General features: G+C 54.3%; 2 protein-coding genes across 2 annotated transcripts in view; one reads left to right on the top strand and one right to left on the bottom strand.

Annotated features, from left to right (window-relative positions):
• KIF1C (kinesin family member 1C) overlaps window positions 1-14003 on the bottom strand; it is a 22555-nt gene extending 8552 nt beyond the window's left edge. Inside the window, exons 1-17 of the mRNA XM_054575828.1 lie at window positions 13760-14003; window positions 11958-12078; window positions 11593-11725; window positions 11101-11177; window positions 10568-10747; window positions 9905-9970; window positions 8987-9165; window positions 8788-8899; window positions 8268-8345; window positions 8020-8085; window positions 7855-7930; window positions 7288-7366; window positions 6936-7081; window positions 5938-6107; window positions 5694-5773; window positions 5502-5577; window positions 477-556 (exon numbers count right to left, since the gene is read on the bottom strand). Of these exons, the coding sequence (XP_054431803.1) occupies window positions 477-556; window positions 5502-5577; window positions 5694-5773; window positions 5938-6107; window positions 6936-7081; window positions 7288-7366; window positions 7855-7930; window positions 8020-8085; window positions 8268-8345; window positions 8788-8899; window positions 8987-9165; window positions 9905-9970; window positions 10568-10747; window positions 11101-11177; window positions 11593-11698 (1571 nt within the window). The 5' untranslated portion in view covers window positions 11699-11725; window positions 11958-12078; window positions 13760-14003. The remainder of the gene's footprint in view (window positions 1-476; window positions 557-5501; window positions 5578-5693; window positions 5774-5937; window positions 6108-6935; window positions 7082-7287; window positions 7367-7854; window positions 7931-8019; window positions 8086-8267; window positions 8346-8787; window positions 8900-8986; window positions 9166-9904; window positions 9971-10567; window positions 10748-11100; window positions 11178-11592; window positions 11726-11957; window positions 12079-13759) is intronic.
• On the top strand, window positions 13709-20021 carry INCA1 (inhibitor of CDK, cyclin A1 interacting protein 1). Its single transcript, XM_054575833.1, has 7 exons — window positions 13709-13840; window positions 15970-16057; window positions 17982-18095; window positions 18332-18371; window positions 18658-18830; window positions 19292-19457; window positions 19692-20021. The coding sequence occupies exons 2-7, from the start codon at window positions 15975-15977 to the stop codon at window positions 19836-19838; spliced, it is 723 nt and encodes a 240-aa protein (XP_054431808.1). The 5' UTR covers window positions 13709-13840; window positions 15970-15974; the 3' UTR covers window positions 19839-20021.

Raw genomic sequence — 20021 nt, 5'->3', positions numbered from 1 at the left:
AGCCACCGAGTCCCAGGGATATACGTTAGCATTAGCCAGTGAAGCCGCCTGCCACACAGGCACTGCCCCTAAAGCGCGTGGGACTGGGATCACAATTCCCTCCACCCGGCGGGAGGGCCTCATCAATGGAGGCCAAGGCAGTGGTGCTAAGGACTAGGAACATGGTGGTCTAAGTTTCCCACCCACTCTGTGCTTCAGGAAATCAGAAGCTCTCCCCACATGCACAGGGTCGGTTTGGTCCCAGGAGGCATCCCACCCCAACCAAAGCGGTGGGGAGGCAGGAGAGCCGCTTCGGAGCCAGGCTCGGCAACTGCCCGGGAAGCCGAGAAAGTGAGGAGGGCTGTGGAATCAGCTCTCCTGACATCTGGGGTATTTCGAGGGAGGTCACCAGGGAAGAGAGTCCCTGGTGTGGTCATCCCTCTGCTGTCACACACCAAAACGAGAGGCTGCCCCCCAGGTCACTGACTGAACCCTACCTGGTGATTCCATCTTTGATGTGGTAGAGCAGACACTCTGACATCAGGGGATCTTCATTCAGGTTCACCAAGTGGGGAGTCTATAGGAAAGGGGGTGGTGATCGGGGGAGGGCTCCTGAGAGCCAGCCAGAGGGGTGCCGCGAAGAGGGAGGGAAGAAGCTTCCGCAGACACCTGCCCAGGTTCCAGCGCTGAGGGCGGCTCCCCCTCCCTTCATTGGAGAACTCTCCCACCCTCCTTACTCCCACCTACCCCAACCACTTTCAGGACAGCCTAACCGACCCTCTCCTCCCACACAAGGGGCCTACAAATAGTCCCACCCATCCCCCTTCCCAGGTCAGCAACCCTTTCCCTAAGGCCCCATTTCTTCAGAGGCACCTCGACCCACCATCGCCTCGACCAGAAACCGCAGGATCCACCTGCCCCTGCCTCTGCCTTCCCTGCCCTCCCTCTGTCCCCAGGTCTCATCACTTCTTCCTTCAAAACGGACCTTGCCACTTCTGGGGAGTGTAAGAGGGGATTGGGTTAAGGGACTGGTACTTCCCACCTTTTATTCCAGCTTTAATTTCTTAGGAGCATGGACTACTTTTATAATCATTATTTAAAAATAAAAAGTGTCAGTTCAATTCAAAAGCCTATAAAACAAACAGACCCACTTTTCACAGCAGACTCTTCCAGCCAGCGCCGCCCCCAGCCCTGCTCCAACCTGGGGCCGGGGTCATGGCAGCAGCTGCCTGGTACTGTCCATGGCAAGGCCTCCCTGCCCAAATCCACCTGTCTAACTGGCTGATCATCATACTGCTCCACACTGAAAACTCAGCCCATTCCCTTCCCCCAAAAGCACCTTTTCCTGACCTGTTTCTCTAGCGACACCCCCCACCCTCCCCGGGCATGCACTCTGGGAAGTATACAAGCTTTGTTCCCCCTACACCCCCCGACGCGACTGCTGCCAAGCCTGGAGAAGTCTCCCCGCACTCTCTGCGGCCTCGGCCGACCCTGCCGCAGGCCTGCCTGACTTCCTGCCGTCTCCGGGGTCCCCCAGCTTTCCTGCTCACACCATGGCCGTGTCATGCTTCTCCATGCAGACCTCTGCGGCTGGCACCGCATGCCCACCTAACTTGCCCCTGCTTTTTATGCTGGTGTCCCTGCCCCTCCTCAACATCAGGACCCCGGCCCATCCATTCAAGCCCCTTTCTGGGGCCCCTCTCCCCTTCTGTGTTCCCACCCCACGGACTGCTGAGCACTCACTCCAGGACACCTCCTTCATCCTTGACCACCCCTGGGAGATGCTCCCCACGTTCCCTCACCTGGGAACACCTGCTTGCCTCCCGCCCCCACCCCCAGCCCCACCCATCAAAATCATTCCCTTCCCACACAGTCTGTCTGAAATGACAGGTCCTCCACAAAGCTTTCCCCTGCCTTCTGCCTGAATACGAGATCCTCTGCCTCCTTTCTCTAAGGATTTACTTTCTAAAGACCCTGTGAGGTGCTAGTGGGACACAGAGATGAATCAAACCCAGATGCTGCTGTCCTGTCAGTAGGAAATCAGAGTCAATTTGGGGCGATAAGACTTGGCAACACTATAAGTGGGAAATGGATGCCTCGTAGTCGAGTTTCTGGTCTTTTCACGCCTTCACTTAGCTCATTAATTCACTCACTCATTTGTTCCCAGGAGTTGAGCGCCTCCATATCCTGGGAGGGGGTCAGATGCGAAGGTAATTAAAGTGAAAAACTGTGGGGGCTCAGAGGGGATTCAAGAGGACCTCATGGAAAGGCAGCACGGGGTCTGTCCTCTGAGGACGAGGAAGACATGGACATGCAGGAGGAGAAGCGTCCCAGGTACAGGAGTCGGAGCAGCACGGAGGCACGAACCACACAGAGCGGGGACAGCCAGTAGACCGAGGGGTCCCACATTTCTTTGGGGACCCTCTGAATGGTGATCCCAAGGCTATGCCCACGGCGGGTATGACATGTATCCGGGTGTCTGCCCCGCCGCCCAGGCACCCCGGTGAGCACTGCTGTCACCCTTCCTCTTCTCCCGAGGGACTCTCACACCCCTCCCAACGCTGCAGTGTCAGAAATGGCAAACGCTGATGGGCTCTGGGAGCAGAAAGTGATCTCTCCCTCGGGAGAGGGGACACGATTTAGGGCAGGGCTTTTCAATCTTTGTTCAGCCCTGGAACCCTTTGTTCAAATGAAACCTTACCTAGAAGTCTAATATGTCAAACCGATAAGCAGGGAGCACTCGGGATGAGGCTGGGGGTGGGGGACCCAGAGCCTGGCCCTGCCCTTCCCCTCACCCCCGTGAACAGTAAGGAAGCACCAAGCCAGGTTTAAAAATCAGCTATTGAAGAAGGCGTGGTGGGGGGAGTCCCAGAAAGAGGGGGCCCTCTCTAAGGCTCTTGGCTCTCTCCGAGACGAACTGCAGCTCTTCCCCTGGGACCCAATTCCCCACCCCACCATTCCCCGGCTGGGGCCACCCAACCCATTTCCCCATTTGTAAGTCTATCAGCTCTCCCTCCTGAAACATATCTGCCTTTTAAACATATGAAAATATGTTCACCCTCACCACCTGGAGAAAATGAAAAAGTAAAACACCATTTTACAGATTAAAAAGTACAAGAGGGTGAGGGAACGTGACCACTCTTGTATGTTGCTTTTGGGAGCATAAAGTGACATTGTCATTATCTTCAGAGGGCTCTTTTTCCAAATAGATAAAAAATTTTTACATGAGCTGCTGTGGCTCAGTGGATAAAGCACCGGCCCGGGAACCAAAAGGTCACCAATTCGATTCCCAGTCAGGGCACGTGCCTAGGTTGCAGGCCAGGTCCCCATCTGGAGACATGGGAGGGGCACTTGATCAATGCTTCTCTCACACATCAATGCTTCTCTCCCTCTCTTTCTCCCTTCCTTCCCCTTTCTAAAAATAAATAATTTTTTTTTAAATTTACATTTGACCGCAAATCTCCACTTCTAGGAATTTTTTCTACAGATCAAAGACCTATTTATAAGCCACCCATTGTAACATTGTTTATAGCATCAAAGAATGAAAAACAATGTAAATGACCACCACTAGAAAGCCAGCTAAATAAATTATTCTACATCAATAGGACAGAATATTCTGACAGCACGAAGAATAGACAGAATTCCTACATTATATGAAAACGTAAAGTATAAAGTACGCAACCACTACTATTCCAAGACAGGCCACGTACGTACACACGCACACACTCCTGTGCACCCACCCGCCTGGGCCTAACTGTACATAACTCACACTAGTGTGTGCACAAGCTACCTCCAGAAGAACACATCCGAACCTGGAAATAGGGCTTGCCTCTGGGAGCGGAACCTGAGCGGGGGAAGGAGGAAGACTTCCTTTTCACTGTACACACTTCTCAGCACTTTGTGAGGGTTCTTTCTGGTATATATCACCTTTACAGGAATCACACACACACACACACACACAAAATTCACCCCCCATTGGTCCCCGGGCTTCAGTAGATGGCATCCCCACGCAGCGGGAACCCTCTAGGGAAGGCACACCCTTTCTGCCTTTCTTCCAACCCTGCAACCGTGGTGGAAGCTCCTCAGGTACACAGAACCTCAAGGTGGCCACAAGCCATGTTGAGAACCATCGACAGCCCCTCCCCGAGACGCAGACCTCAGAAAACCCCCACAGCCCTGAGCACCCATCCTGGCCCAGGCCCCTGGCCCAGCCAGCCACCCTCCATCACCCTCTCACTCCCCACTGTGCCCGACGCCATGCAAAGCAACCCCTGCTCCCCTCTGCGGATCTCTGTCCAATGATCCCTGCTTGATCTGTATCCCAGACGGCCCTGATCTTACGAATGCAGGAGGGTCCTCCTTCCAATAACCCACCACCTCTTCTAGGGAGCCCCCGTAACTCTATCTGCCCCAACTAGTATATCTGACTTATTAGGGCCTGATGCTACCTTGCTTTTTTAAGGTGGCCCAGACAGATGTGGCTAGGTCTCCAGGGGAACGGAAAATTCCTGGTTTACTCAAACTCGCCTCCATGTCACCCCTTCATCGGCATGCATGGCCTATACTGCTGTGCTGGCTGTCCGTTCTGATTGGTCCTTCCCTGTGCCCTGCCAGTTGTTAAAGACTCTGAATACCACCCCTGCCACCAGCTGCGCCTCATCACCCCCACCCTGCTTCCTTCCTTCCTTCCTCTCAGCAAAGATGTACTGAGCACCCACTACGTAGCAAGCGCATCACAGACGCTGGTGTGCCCTGCTCACTGACGCTCCCCTGTGCTTGCTCAGGCCAGTGTTCTCCCTGCTCCTCTCTACCCCCAATTCCTGACCATCTTCCAGGCTCCGTTTCCAAACTGCCTTCTCCAGAAAGCCAATTCCTCTCATCTCCAGGTCATACCAATGCTACCATCTTAAACCTCTCACTGCATTTACAATCAACATTTTACAGTTTGATGTTTCCTCCTCCTCTATTCCCTTTACAGTTTTACTTTCCCAAGTTATTCTTTTAAAAATGTATTTTTTAACCAATTTTTTTAGCAGATAACACAAGTACAGAGTAAGTCTCTATCCAACCAACCTCCAATCTCCCAGGTCCTCTCCCTCTCTCCTGGGATAACCAATGTAACCAGTTTAAGGATCCAGAGATAAATTCTACGCACAAACTCACATACACAAGTGTGTGAGGTTATGTTTGTAAATATCTGGTTTCTAAGCAGCTCTTAAATCCCCCTAAGGGAACAGACCCTGTCAGTCCTTCCGTGGTCCCTAGAGTCCATGGCCGTAGGCACTTACTGACACTTGTCTCTCCGAATGGCTAAATGTCAGATGGAGAGAGGGAGAAGGCAGGGGTGGCCAGAGAACACAGAAAGAAGGTGGCAAGAGTGAGGACAGAAATGACGTGGGTACAATTCAAGAGACCTCAGAAATCAGGGTTAAAACTTATCCCCCTCCCACCCCGACCCTCTCCTCTAAGCGTTGAGGGTCTCCCAAGCCTCCCTAGGCCTCTTCAGCCAACCACTCACTCACCTTCTTTGGAGAGAAGACGCCCACGGTGCCCCCGTCCTCCCGGACAGCCACCCCCATCTCAGCCAGCAGCGCTTCTCTGCAGACCAGGAGACGAAGGTTAGCCGTCTCATGACTACCCCGGCACTCCTCCCCTGCACCCCGCCTTCCCGCCCCACACCTTCTGCGGCCCAGCTGTCCCCCTGCCTCTCACACCTCTCCATCCTTAGGGCTTCAGTCTTGCGTAGTTTCTCCTCCCAGGTCTCATTCAGCTCAGCTATGATTTTCTCCGTCTCCTGGAGGCACGAGGCAGATGGGGATCAGGGCGATCTGGGACAAGCACCTCCAGTGGGGGCCACACCACTCCTGGGATTCCTTCTTCCTCTTTGACCCTGGCTTTGGAGAACTACACTCCCATCAGCCTCCAGGTCCCCATCCCTGGCCCGTTGCAGCTTCCCACCTGCAGCCTCTCCATGGCCTCCTCAGGCCCAATCTGGGGTTCAGCGTTGGGGGAGAATGATGGCTCCAGCTCCCCATTGTGTGTGGGGGGAGAGGAGGGTGAAACTGGGGCAGACGGAGACGCTAGAGCTGGCAGAGCACCTCCAGGACTCCCCTCGTCCACCTTCAGGCCTGGGAGGAAGAAAGATGTCAAAGAAGGAGACTAAGGAAAGATGTAGCTCACTGGACACATAGAGATGGCCTCAGAGAGAACCAGTCTCTAAGGACTTCAGAAGACATCTGGTCAACTTCCACCAAGCAGGAAGCCCTCCTATTATAGCCCTAACAAATGGGCACCCAGCCTCTGCTTGCTCCACTCTAGGGATGGTGAGTTCATTACTAGACAAGGCAGTCAGTTCCTTCCATTGTTAGATGATACGCACTATCAGAAAGTTCTTAGCAATGCTGAGCTAAAATCTGCCTCCATTACACGTGCCCATTGTTTCTAGGTCTGCTCCCTGGGATAAGAGAGACTATACTGCTTTTTCTTTTGCAAGACTACCCTTCAAGTATAGGAAGGTGAACATCGTGTCTACCTTATCCCTCTCTTCCCAAGAATGGACATCCTTATGTCTCCCACTGTGCCCCGCAGCACCCTGACTATCCTAAATGGGATGGATCAAAGACTGAATGCCAAATCCACACCGGATGCAGTCAACAGATTCTACATTCTCTAAAATGAACACTGTTGTGCATCAGTGAGGCTAAGCATTAAATTCTAAAAAACATTCCACTGTTGACTGTTGTTAAACTTATGGTCAACTAAACCCCTGATGTTTCACAAGAACTTTCGTCAAGATGTGGTAAATCCCCGCTCCCTATCAGTATCCATGTCACCAAGGATGTTAATGGCTTTGTGGTCAGCGGTCCCTCCCTGGCCCCAGGACCAGGCAAAGGCAGATGATGAGGGATGAGCGAGCCAAGGGGAATCCCTGAGCTGCCCCTCTCCTGGAGCCCTACCTCCCAGAGCAGAGGCTGAGAGCCCCTGCGCCATCAGCAACTCCCGCAGCCGAGCCACCTCCTCCTGCAGCTCCCGGATCAGCCGGGCATTAGGGTCCTCGTTGATGATGGCATTGCAGCGGATCTGCTTGGTGCGGTCAGCATACCTGGGTGAAGAGGGAGCATTGGGACTGGTGAGGCCCAGACCCAGGTGACCTTAGTCTGCTGCCTATTTCCCTCTCTCCTTCCCAGGTTTTAAAATATCGGGGCACAGTGGAGGGTCACCTCTGTCTCATGAGCAGGGTCCTGAGCTACCAGCCTCTGCACTCCCCTGGCACTTCACATATGCTGCCCCACCCCACCAGAGCCCCACCTGAGGGTGCTGAGAGTCTCCTCGTAATTGATGTCTGCGGGGCTCAGGGCTGCAATCATTGCTGTGCGGGAGTTCCCACCTACGCGTGGACAGGAGGGGAAAGCTTAAGCTGGGCTGGGTCCTAAGAAGAGTCATCCTGGGTCAGGGGGGCCTCAGTGCCCAGGCGGGGGTCTGACAGGGGCACTATCCAAGGCAGGGTGAAGCTAGGAGTTGTGGAGCTACCCGTGAAATCTTGTAGTTAGAGGGAGCAGGGGCGAGGTCAGGGAGACACCGGGCATCTGCGGGGCAGTCAGAGGTCAGTGAGAGGGGGATGAGGTCAGCGGTGGGTGAGGGATCCGAGAGGGGTCGTGGGTGGCCAGGTTAGTGAGGCTGAGGCTCTTGGCCTGGCAGGCAGGGTGTGGTCCTGATCTCAGCAACAGGACATCTTCAAAGGATGGCCAGGGGAGAGTCAATGGGACAAGTGGAGGATATGAGATTCTTGGGTGGTGAGGGGATTTGTCAGATGTGTCAAAGGGGGTTAGTAGGATGGTGGCAGGGGCAGCAGAGAGAGAGAGAGGAGCCCCTCACCCAAATTCTCCTTGAGCAGCCAGGTGAGCACAGAGTCCCTGTAAGGGATAAAATCCGACTTCCGCTTCTTTGATTGCTGGGGGATGGAAGAGGGAAGGGGGTCAGGGTGGGTCACCCCGTGTCCTCTGTCCCAGAGTCCCTTCGCTTCACACCCCCAGGTCTTACCATATCCGCAAGCGCAGAGATCACCTTCCCTAGAGTAGTCAGGGACTTATTGATGTTGGCACCTTCCTGGAAAGAGATGAGGAATATGAGGAATGAGGCCCTCCTCCTCCACTCCAATCCACCTTCCCTTCTTCCTCCCTGTGGCCAGAGTCCCAGGTTAGAATTAGAGAGCACCGCACACAGCCCCCAACACTGCCTACCCCCAACACTGCCCACCCCCCAACACTGCCCCTCCTAGGCCTCCTCACCTTCAGGCGCATGCCCCGGGCCCCTGAGGAGTCAGCCCGCTCACTCCCAGCAAGGTCCACCAAACTGATCTTACTAACCTGAGTCAGAGAAAAGAGGTAGGAGGTGGCTGGGGGCAGTGGGGCTGGGCAGGGAAATAGGCGGAACATTCAGCAAGGGAATTGGGCAGTTGGCAGGCGACGGAGAAAGGCAGGAGGGGACAGGAAGAAATAAAATTTATGAAGACAATAGTGAGGAGCTGGTTACTAGTCCATTGGTTCATTTATTCATTTACAGATATTTACATGCCCACTGTGTGCTGGAACAAGGGATAGCGGGATCCAAGCCCTGTCCTGAGGAGTCTTAATAAAACGACAACCAAGTAAATAGGAGATTGTACCACACTGATCCGACGGGGGAAGGACAGGGGGCTGGAGAAGCCTGGAGAAGGCACTCAAACCCAGCATGGGCGGGGAAGAGAACACAAAGCCATGTCACAACATCGCTGTCCCCGTTACTAGGCAGGGTCAGAGGGGGCCGCACCTTCTCCGAGTCCAGCCCAGTGAGCTGGTCATGGGAGCGCTGTGTGAAGACAATGGTGAAGACGGCGTGAGAACGGCTGCTTGTCTCATTCATGTTGGTGGCAGCCACAGTCCTGGGGGCAAGGCAGTGGTCACTGGATCTTGCCTCTCACCTTCCTACGTCTGGCTCCCTTTCCCTCCACTCCACCCGCCCACCTCACCTCGCCTTATTCCCACAGTCCATGAGGTCGGCAATGTCTGCGTAGGAGGTCACGGCCAATTTAGACAAGTCCTGCACGTAGGGGCCCAGGATGGGGTGCTCCCGGACCCGTAGAGCGCCCCGACTCTTGGGGTTCAGGAGGTCTCGTACCCGCTCACAATAGATCTCCATATAGCTCACCTTAGTGGGAGAAGCAAATAAGAACAAGCTACAACAATATGGTGATTACCAGAGGGAAAGGGGGTAGAGGCAGGTAGAAGAGGGTAAAGGGGAGTAAATAGTGATAGAAAGAGGCCTGACTTGGGTGGTGGACACACAATACTATATGCAGATGATGTACCCCTGAAACCTACATAATTGTATTTACCAGTGTCACCCCAATAAATTCAGCAAAAAAGAAAAAAAAAGTAACAAAGAACAAAATACTGACTAAGAAACTTACCCTACATGCCACTGAGAATGAAACAGGTGATTTCACTCAGCATTTACCTGACACCAGGCATGGGGCTAAGCATTTTGCATGTGCTCACTGACCCCACTATTAGCATTTCACAGATGAACATATTCAGAAGCTGGGAGATGAAACAGTTGCTCAAAGCTGGCAGAGCAAGGAATCCCAGGCTGTCTGACTCAGAGACTGCCTATGGGTTTTTGGGGGTTTTTTTAAAGACTTTATTTATTTTCAGAGAGAAAAGAAGGGAAGAAGAAAGAGAGGGAGAGAAACGTTGACTGGTTGTCTCTCTCACGCCCCTAGCTAGCGACCTGGCCTGCAAGCCAGGCATGTGCCCTGACGGGATCAAACCCGCGACCTTTGGTTCACAGGCTGGCACTCAAGCCACTGAGCCACACCAGCCAGGCTGCCCTTGGTCTTAATCACTCGCCTCTTCCCCTCCCCACCGCCCACATACCCTGGGCTTACCTCCACAGAATAGGAGAGCTGAGCACTCTGGTTCTTACTAACACGAGAAAAGAGGTCCTCGCAGAGCTGGAGAGAACACAGGAAAGCTGCTGTTCACAGTGCACCTGCGGCACCCAACACCAGCCCAGGCCCTGTTGAGCCCTAACTCAGCCCTGAGGGAGGGGTTGTTCCCGTTTTACAGATGAGAAAGCAATCTCAGAGAGGTTCACGCTCACCCAAGGTCACAAGCTAGTATTCGGTGAGCCAGGAAGCAAACCCAGGTGCCCTAACTCCAGAACCTGTGTGCAAGGTCACTACACCACACAGCCAGGGAGAATTACGGCCAACTCTCAGTTACCCACACCTCGCTTTTCTACAGTTACCACCTTGGCTACGGTACACCAGCCTATAGGGGAACTATACTCACAAGTGACTACATGACAAGGTAAGTAGTAAGCAGGAGAGCCAGGGTTCAAAGCAAGGCTCTCCAATGCCACAGATTTGGCTCTCCTTGCTGAGCCTTTTTGCTTTTGGTGGGGATCCTAGATGTACAGGTTGCAGGCAACCCCTGTCCCCATCACATTCCCTGTCACTAAGGGAGCCAGCTCTCTGCTCCGTAATCCTTAGGCCCCCTAGGGGCAGCTGAACATGCTCCTGGCTGCCTTCTCAGGTCCCAACACGTACCTGGGGCACAATGCCCTGCTGCCCTGGCTCCTGCCGCCCCATCATGGTGTAGGATTTCCCAGCCCCAGTCTGCCCATAGGCAAAGATGCACACGTTGTAGCCTTCAAAGGCGTGGAGCAGCATCTCTTCTCCAATGTCCCGATATACCTGTTGCTGAGATGCAAACTGGGGGTCCTCAGCCTAGGTAGAAGGGAACAGAGAAAGACAGCAAGAGCCCTAAATGACTTTGTCCTTAGTGTCTAGATCCCAGGAGCCTTGCCCCCATCGCTAATGAGAGCCCAAAGGTCTTGTGGGCTTACCCACCCCCATCACAGTCCGAATCATCCCTAAGGGTCCTATCCAATCTCCTGCTGGTCCTAATTATCCCACGAGATTCTTCCTCCCTCCTCCTGGACTCAGCCACAACCTAAGGGTCCTCTCCACCTCAATCCCAACCGATCTCCCAGAGGTGCTATTTCCCTGCAATGCCCCCTCCCTGGGACCTAAATCCCCGTCCCTCATAGTTTAGCTCTTCCTCAGCCCAACAACCTCACCGAAGTGTGTGACCAGTAAGAGTAGTCGAAGGTGAAGCTTTTGGGGCCATCCTTGCTCTGTTTGGGATTGATGATGGCTGAGGGGGCGGAAAAGGGCAAGGGAAGGTCAAGGTCAGGTACTCCCCACCTCTGCCCACTCCCCACAAGCCCCCAAAATCCAGGTATCCTACTACTCCCCTCCTCTGTCCTAGTTCATCTCTCCCCTTTAATACTCCCTACCCCTCCCGCACCAAAGCTAATTTTGGCTTCCGAGGGCCCGCCCCCACCAGACTGCCTCCTTGGATTGGGCAATGGAGGGCTCCAGGCCAACATTCCCCCTCCCAGGGACTGGGAGCATGGAAAGGCCAGGCTGCCCCAACCCCCACCCTCACAAGCAGCACCTGCTCTGTGCTGGGCAGAGCCCTGCTCCTGGTTCGACCCAGCAGAACTAGCCAGCGTGGTGGGCCTGGCCCACCCCGCCTGTGCCCAGACAGGCTCCTGGGACTCACTCACAGGTGGTGCTGCCCTGCATGCTGACCACACACTTGGCATCTTGGCTGGTCTCACGGGCATTGAAGGGCCGAACCCTCACTGCCACTTTCACGGAGGCACCAGTCATGGCTCCAGATACTCCCACCCTCCTCAGCTAAAGAACAGAGACAGAAGAGGTGGTTAGAACAGCTGGGGGGGGGGGACCCAGACATTACCTCCCAGCTTCTCCAAGAAACCAGTCTCTCCATCCCCCCTCCTCAGCTACCCAACCACTCAAGAACCCAGTTCCTACTTCCCTGGCCCTCCTCCCAAATGTGACTCTCCTCAGGGACTCCCAAAGGTGCTTCTGCCTCTCTGCCTAGTCATATCCCAGCTCGCAGAGTTACCTGTCGTCCTGGCCCCAGACCAGGAGGGCTGTATCAGTTCTGGCTGCCACCGGCCCTCGTAGAGAGAGCCCCATCCTATGCTTGGGGCCTGGCCACGGCAGCTGGGGCTGTGGGGGATACCCTGGTTGTGGGGGAAGAGTGGTTAGGAGGCACCTGTGGCTCCAGAGGTGTGTTTGGGGTTGCATGACTAGAGGACATGGGGTGGGGGGCAATGTTAGAAAAAGTAAGGATGGCTCTCCCTCTGGAGTGGCCGAATGCAATGTGAATCCAAGGGCAGAGATGGTGATATTTTTATTCCTCGTCACTCACAAGTGTACTGAACGTCAGATAGAGGAGAGGCTGGACAGAGGGCAATTCAGAGAAAGGGACACATGGACAGAGACACTGAGGGTGGCGGGAAGGGGGAAGAGGAGGGGCAGAAAGTCAGACACCAAAACAAGAGACACAAGAGAGAAGGCAAGATCGAGGTCATGCTATGAAGGAAATAAAGGGAGAGAAAGGAAGGAGACACAGAAAGGCTAGCAAACACAGAAATGGAGAACAGACAGTGAGATCTCCAAAAAGCACAAACTGGGAGCCCAGAAGAGAAACAAGAGGCGAGGAGATCCCAAACATAAAACCTGCCCTAAAATTTCCCCACAGGGTCAACCAGGGAGAAGTAGCAACCAGCTCCCACCCAGGGTCCACAACCTCCACACAGAGGTAGGAACTGCCGATGGGCAAAGTCCAAGGGCTGGAGGTAAAGACTAGGACTGGGATTTGCCTGTGGCCCCAAACCCCTGGCCCAGCCCCCAGCACTTCCTCTGCAGGATCCAGGACAATGGGCAGGGGAGGGTGGGGTTCATCCTGCATCCCTCAACCCCAGGGCTCTTCGGGGGAGGAAGCCAGAATACCTGTCTTTGTGGGGAAGGGAGAGTAACTTTAGGGTCTGTCTCCCGGAAAAGGGAAAAGGAAGCAGGCAGTACCCGGCCCCAGCCTGAGGCTAATGCTATGGCGGCGTCCACTGCTCTGGGGAAGGTGCCAGGCTGGAGCCCAGGAATGTGGGTGATCGGGTGCCCACACCCTGGGAGGAGAGGCTGAGCAGCCCACGCCCACGGGCACAGGGTGGAGAGTTGTGGAGAGAGATCGGGGATGCTGGGGCCCTTTCTTAAGTTCTAAAGGATCCCAAACTCCTGTCATGTTGGTTGGGTCTCACCTCTCCGGCCTTGGGGGTGGGGGCGCGGAGTGAGAGGTCTGGTTTGTCCTAGGACAGGAAGGGAGTAGCTGAAATTGGAGGCTTTCTCAGGAAGAACAGCCCTGACCCCCGGACCCTGACCACAGGACATAGGGACACTGGTGGGGACACGCAATGGTGACGCCGGTGACGCTAATGGGGCAGGGAATGGGGTGGCACAGCTGGGGATAGCGGGGTAAAGGACTAGAGAATAGGAATAGGGGTCGGCCGACACAGCGTAATGGAGCAGTGGGGTACCGGGAGAAGCCGCGGCTGGGGAGGGACCGACCCACCCCAACAGGGGCCTTGGGCCACCTGGACCTTGCCTACTGGCAGTTCTCACAGAGGCCCGGGTCCCGGCCTTCCTGGGAGGCCGTGAGGACCCTGTCCTCCTGTCCAGCCAACCGACGGCTGTCCCGGGCCTGGCACCTCTCTGCGCCTCCGCGGGACAAACAGCACATGATCTGGGTTCTCGCGGCCAGCCGGCCCCCGCGGAGCCGTGCAAACTAGGACCCCGGCTCCCCGCCCCCTAGCCCGACACATTCCTCCGCGGGCGTCCCCTCCCTCACCCCCCTCCCCCAGCTCTCACTTCGATGCGGCAGGGCTCCCGGAGCGACTCGGCACAGTGCAAAGAGACAAACTTCCCGGGAAGCGTGAGACGAGAACGAGGGTAATCCGGGGCCGTTTCGGGGGTGCCCCCGCCCCTCGCCGGATCCCGGGGCGGCGGGCGGCGGACTCACGCCCCGCGGGCGGCTGCAGCAGCGGCGCCAGCGGCCGGCGCCCGCCCGGGCAGCGCGAGCTCGGGCGGGAGCGAGGGGCGGGGAACAGATGGGCGCGGGAGCGCGCGCGCGCGCGCGCCATCCCGAGACGAGCCCGTAGTGACTTGGACTGTTAAAGGGGCAGTGCCCTGGGAACCGCAGGGCCCACCGGGCGGGCACGGGGAGCCAGGGGGCGAGCGCAGAAGGACGAGCTGTACACTGGGATTCGGAAGGGTTATTGGCGCCTGAGGAGCGCGGAAAGGTGGGGGAGGACCTTGTAGAGGCACCCAGGCCGCGGACCCGCGCACGTTGCCGCCGTCGGAGGCGCGCTCACGGGGTGGAGCTGCTCGCCTTGACCCGCCCAGGAGGAGGAGGCTCGCGCAGGCCCCGCCTCCTGGCGCGCTGTGCCGGTCGGCTCCTCCCTCGGTCCAGTCACCGCCTTGCTTCTCTTCCCCGCCCGGCCTAGCGTTCTAGAATTCGCGGCGCAGCTGCCTCAGGTGCTGTGGCCAAGTGCGGTCAGCGGCGGCTCAGCCACCCGGGCGCTGTGTCCCTGCCAGGCCCTCAAGCTGGGCAGTCCTGGCAGGCCCGGGCCTCCGCCTCAGGCCCAGGCCCCACCCTCCCGACCCAGCCTGGCCCCCACAGGGCCCAGACTATCCTCTCAGGCCACCTTCCCTCCTCAGACGCCCAGCTTTGTCCTCCGGCTTGGCTGCTCCTCAAGGCCTGGCTACGCGCCCAGTCTACCTGTCAAGGGTCCCCTTACCCCGCTCAGGAGAAGCCACACACTCAGGCCTGGCCCTTTCCTCCAGACAGGGCTACCGCCCCGGCCCCACCACCCCTAGCCCAGGCTGACCCCTCATCTGCCCTGTCAGACTCCCATTGCCCCCTAAGGCTTGGCTACCCGCTACCGCCAACTGCTGAGTAGTTGGTCTAGCTTCCTTAACCTCCATCCTTCCTCTGAGATCTAGGTCACCCATTTAGACCCAACTACGTGAGGTCTGAATGCCCCTCAAGTGCCAACTGCCCCCTGAGTTCAGCTCAGCCCCTCTGCCCCAGGACGTCCTATTTAGACCCCTCCTGTCGTTTCATCCCAACCTCAGCCCTAGGTGCTCCCCTCCCTTTTTTTAACCTCACCTCTTTTCTCAGCCCATCCTGAGTTGCTCTTAAAGTTTCCAACTGGCCTTTTCTCTTATTTATGCTTCCGACAGGCATGCTCCCAACTAGCATTCTTAGCTGCTTTTTCTGCCCACCCCAGCTGGCTCTCAGCTTATGTTTGGCTTCCCCTAATTCTGGCTCTGTGCAACTGACTTTGCTCCCCTTCTTCACCTATAGACATTCTCACCTGCCCCCTCCTTTCCTGTCACCAATCTGCTGCTCTGTCCACCCATAACTTTCATTCACCCCTCATACCTGATTTTATTTTACCAACCCTCAGTTCTCTAACTGCCTCAATCGCCAATTGTATACCACAACCCACAAAAACCTCTGTCATATCTAGTTTCCACCTGTCACCCTTTTTCATTTCATCAGCTCGTATTGCCAAGTCAGTCACCTAAGTGCCATCTGTAAATTCCATTTACTCTATACATTTGGCTTCAGAAATTTTATTTTCCCCCTTAATCTTTTACCACATCCACATTTCCTGGCCTCTCCATCTTTAACCAGTCTATTCAGCTAATAGAAATGCCCAGCCCTGGCTGGTGTGACTCAGTGGATTGAGCAACATCCTCCGAACTGAAAGGTCGCTGGTTCAATTCCCAGTCAGGGCACATGCCTGGGTTATGAGCCAGATCCCTGGTGGGGCGTGTGCAACAGATCCATGCTTCTCTCCCTCTCTGTCTCCCTCCCTTCCCCTCTCTCCAAAAATAAATAAATAATAACGCCTTTAAAAAAAGAGAAAAATATCCAGCACTAGAAATACCTTTGAAGCTCTCTTTCCTTTTTTAGGACCCATATATTCTCCTTCCAATCTCTAGATATGACATTGGTCTCATCCCTACAGCCATTACATGATTGAATGATTTCTTTTTCATTATCCTCCTAGCACCAATGAAGAGACTCAGTCCAGCCACCCAGCCCAGTCTACTCATGCAGGTACATGAAGATGGAGACAACCTTATCCCCTTTGCCAAGTGAGTCGTCCCCACCTCGTGGGGAGAATGGGGACGGGATGGAGAGAAGATTGCATGCCTGGGTTCTTTCCTGAAAAGAGTCGGAAGTAAGGAACATGAAGCTCAATGCCTGGGCTCAGGGGATTGATGACTCATTAATTTAGTCAACAAATAGTTTTTGAACACTACATTGTTCTAAGCACTGTATTAGGCACCGGGGTTCAGCAATTAGAAAGACAGGGTCCTGCTCAAAGAGCTTACATTCTAGAAGAAGGAGACAGAATATGCAAATAAATATAATTTCAACTAGTGATAGGTACCATGGGGGGGGGGCGGAAACTAACTCAGGAGTGTAATATAATGGAAAAATGGAATGTCACAGAGACAGAAGTTTAGATAGGGTGATTGTGGAAGACTGTTCCAGGGAGGTGAGTTTGAATTGAGATCAGAAAAATGAGAAGGGACTGGTCTGATAAGAACCAGGAGGGAGAAGAAGGAATACTAGTTTTTAAAATGCCTCAAGAAAGAAACGGGCCTGGCATCTTCTAGAACCAGGAAGCAGGCCAGTGTAGCTGAAACTTAGAGATCAAGGGAAATATGGAGTGTAAAGTCAGACAATTAGGCAGAGGACCTGATAGGCCATTGAAAAGGATTGGATTTTTATTCTAAGGACAGTAGAAATCAGTGTAAGTTTTTAAGCCAGGGAATTGCATTAGCAGACTTTTTTTTTTTATTCCTCCAGCCTTTTTATTATGGAAAAGTTCAAATAAATACAGCAATAGAGAAAGTAGTAATCATGAACCTAGTGTACCCTTTTCAGTCAGCTTCAATAATTGTCATTATATGGATAACCTTTTTATCTGTGCACCCATCCAGCCTCCTACTACTCAGATTATTTAGAAGTAAATCTCAAACTGTATATCAATTTACATGATTATTTTTAAAAGATTACTCACACTGCTGTGAAGAATAGTTTGTAGGGGATTTAGACAGAGCAGGGAGAGGAGGAGGAGGCCACTGCAATAGTCCAGGCAGGGGAAGGTGAGCTGGAATATGGTGGTGGGAGTGGAAATGAGGAGGAGTGGTCAAACTTGGGTATATTTTTAGCTGTAGAATTGTTAGAACTTGCTGATAGATTGGATGTGGGAGGTGAGGGAAAGTAAGGCATACCAGGTTTTTGGCTCTAGCAACTGGGCATTTGGGGTTCCTTTCAGTGAGACGGGGAAGGCTAAGGAGGAGATAATGAGCGGGCAGTCGGAGTCCAGGAGGGGAGTCAGGGCTCGGAATATGGATTTCGGAGTCATCAGCACGTTGGTGGTATTTAAAGTTATGGGGTGAAAAACAAAGTCGTGGGCCTGGGTGAGATCTCCTAAGGAGAGATGGAAAAGATTAAGGGCTGAGGCCTACCTAAGTCCTAGGACACTCCCCTTCTAGAGAGCAGGAGGGCAGTCGTCATCCAGTTTGTGGGCTTTGGGATTGATGAGCCCTGTTCTCACACAGCTCTGCGCATCCCTCACTGCCTACAAGGACGTTAGTCTTTCTGAGGCAGGGAAGACAAAACAGGAGTAAACTGAGGTTCTGTGCCCCTGGGTCCTTGCATTAACCAAGAGGAACCTTTTGTTTATCATCACCTGAGCAGCTGGGGCCTTCCTCCTTAACAGCCCTGCTTGCCAAATATGTTTTCTGGTTGTGGGGTGTAGAAGCCTGAGATTTCAGTGAGATCTGAGACTCACACAGTTGCCAGTCTCCACCCTCATCCCAGCTCCGCTATCCTTTCAAGTCAGACGCTTTACCGCCTTCCTCAGCTAAAATGGATCGAGGACATGGGCTGAAAGAGCCTGGGCAGATGTATGGCCTCATGGTAAGACAAGGCCTCTGAATCTCTAGGGTGAGTAGATGCTGTAAGGAGACAGCCAGGCCCTGGCCTACCTTGTTTTCACCTCAGGTGTTCCAGGGTAGTCAGCCGATCTCCACCCCCCAGTGTGCCTCCCCAGAGCCTCAGACTGATGCCCCAGCGTTACGGAGACATCTTCTGGGAGAACCTTTGTCAAAGGTCCAGGTGGGTAGAAATGGAGAAAATGGGGGCTGAGTGGAGATGGGAGGGTGAAGCTATACAATTTTAAACAACCATAAAGCTTCATAGCAATATGCACTGGTCTGGGGATAGCTGCCCCACTGGCTCCTGGTCATTGTAGCTCCTCATGCCAGATAGATAGGTGGTTGGGAGAGGTCGTTAGAGAAACAACATGGATGGAGTGTCCTCTCCACACTTAACCCCCTTTTTGTGCTTCACAGCCCCACCTGGATGGAAGAACGGTACATCCCACCCCTGCTGGTATGACACACTTTCTGCCCTTCAACACTTAGTTAAAATCGCACCCGCTGCCATCCTATCTCCAACTCTCCTTATTACCCCTTCCATCTACTGTCCCCCAACCAAAGCACTGAACAGGACTTCCTTTCTATGAATCAATTAGCATGTTTTCCAGATCACAGCTGTTTTTGTGATCTGGGCTTCCCAAGACCCCTGGCTCCTTATTTCAATCCATGTTTCCCTGAGAGTCCTGCTGTAGCCATCTTTCCCCCATTCTCTCTCACAAAGAGCTACTGGTTGTTCCCAGCCTGGCGTGTACCCCCTTGAGGGCCTCCCACCTCCTGAGATGCTTTGCAGAAGAAAGAGAAGGCAGCCATATTTGACGGGAATGCATCAGGGGCCTGGGAGCATCCCAGCCCGGGTAAGGGCTGTCACTGACCACCTAGAGGACCTAAAGAGGAGACAGAGAATCATCAATGAGTAAGAAGAGACATCTGGGCTCTGGGAGCCAAGCAGGGTTTGGAGGCAGAATGGTTTGAACTGAAGAAGGGGTGGAGAGTTTTGAAGGAATTGGAGGGAGGTTGGAAAGAAATCATGGACTCAGTGGGTGTTGGAGCAGAACTTCCCATAATGTGGAAAGGAAGGAGCTAAGGGATGGAGGTGAGCCACATGAGCTGGCAGAGGTGGGAACTGGATCACTGAAGACAGGAAAGCACTCCATAGAACTGGAGGATAGCGGGGAACTAGAGATCACCTCTCAGTTCTTGAACTGAAAATAGTCCCGTTTGAGGGGAGTAGAAAGTTGGGAGTGGACAGTTAAAAGTCAAATGACAATACCCCTGGGTCTCAGCAGGAAGTATTTTAGGGCAAAACGGTGAGGAATGAAGAGACAGGAAGCCTGGCCTCCAGGCACCTCTTTTCTAAGCCTAAAGCCTCCACAGACTAAAGAAGGCCCAGTGGGGCAGCTCTGGGGCTGCGCCCGAGCCCCTGGTGTCTGGCCAAGCGGGCTGCAGGTTCCCCAGCACCACTGAACACGCCGATCTGGAAGAGGGGAGGGCAGCCTATCCCCAGGATGAGGACCGCTTTCTCCCTCCTGGCAGGGCCCAGGTATGGCTGGAGAGGAACTTGGTGGGGTGACGAGGGTAATGTGAATGTCTGGGCTTGCGACGAGAGACCGCAGAAGCCAAGGGCCAAGTTGAATTGCTGGATTTGAGGGGGACAACAATAAAGGAGGTGGGAATCAGAGGCTTGGGGGTATCTGGGTTTGGGCACTAGGAAATCTGGAGAGAGACATGCTTTTTTAGTCTTTCATTCTTTTTTCAATTTCTCTCATATTTACAGTTGCTCTGGTCCCCCTGGAGTCCCCTGGTCCAGGAGGGATCTTGTCTCTCCAGACAGCTGAGTTCCGTACGCCCCTACAGCACTGTCACAGCCAGTAGGAACCCCCTTTCCAGTCCCAGGGGGATGGAGTTGCAGTCTGAGGAGTAAGGAGAAACCGTCCACGGTCGTCCAACATGCTGGCGTTGCTTCAGGGACCCAAGCCGCCTGCCCATCGCTGGACTGACCCTACTTCTGGCATCAGGGCACGTCCCCTGCCTTGGCCTCCCCCAGCTTCCCCTCCCATCTACTGCCCTAGGCACTGACAGACCCCCTGGGCCTCCCAGCTCAAAC

Source organism: Pteronotus mesoamericanus, unplaced genomic scaffold (genome assembly GCF_021234165.1).
Source record: "Pteronotus mesoamericanus isolate MK-2021 breed Mesoamerican mustached bat unplaced genomic scaffold, CSHL_Meso_final contig_317, whole genome shotgun sequence".
In the NCBI taxonomy this organism is placed as follows: domain Eukaryota; kingdom Metazoa; phylum Chordata; class Mammalia; order Chiroptera; family Mormoopidae; genus Pteronotus; species Pteronotus mesoamericanus.
This window is presented reverse-complemented; position numbering and strand designations above follow the sequence as displayed.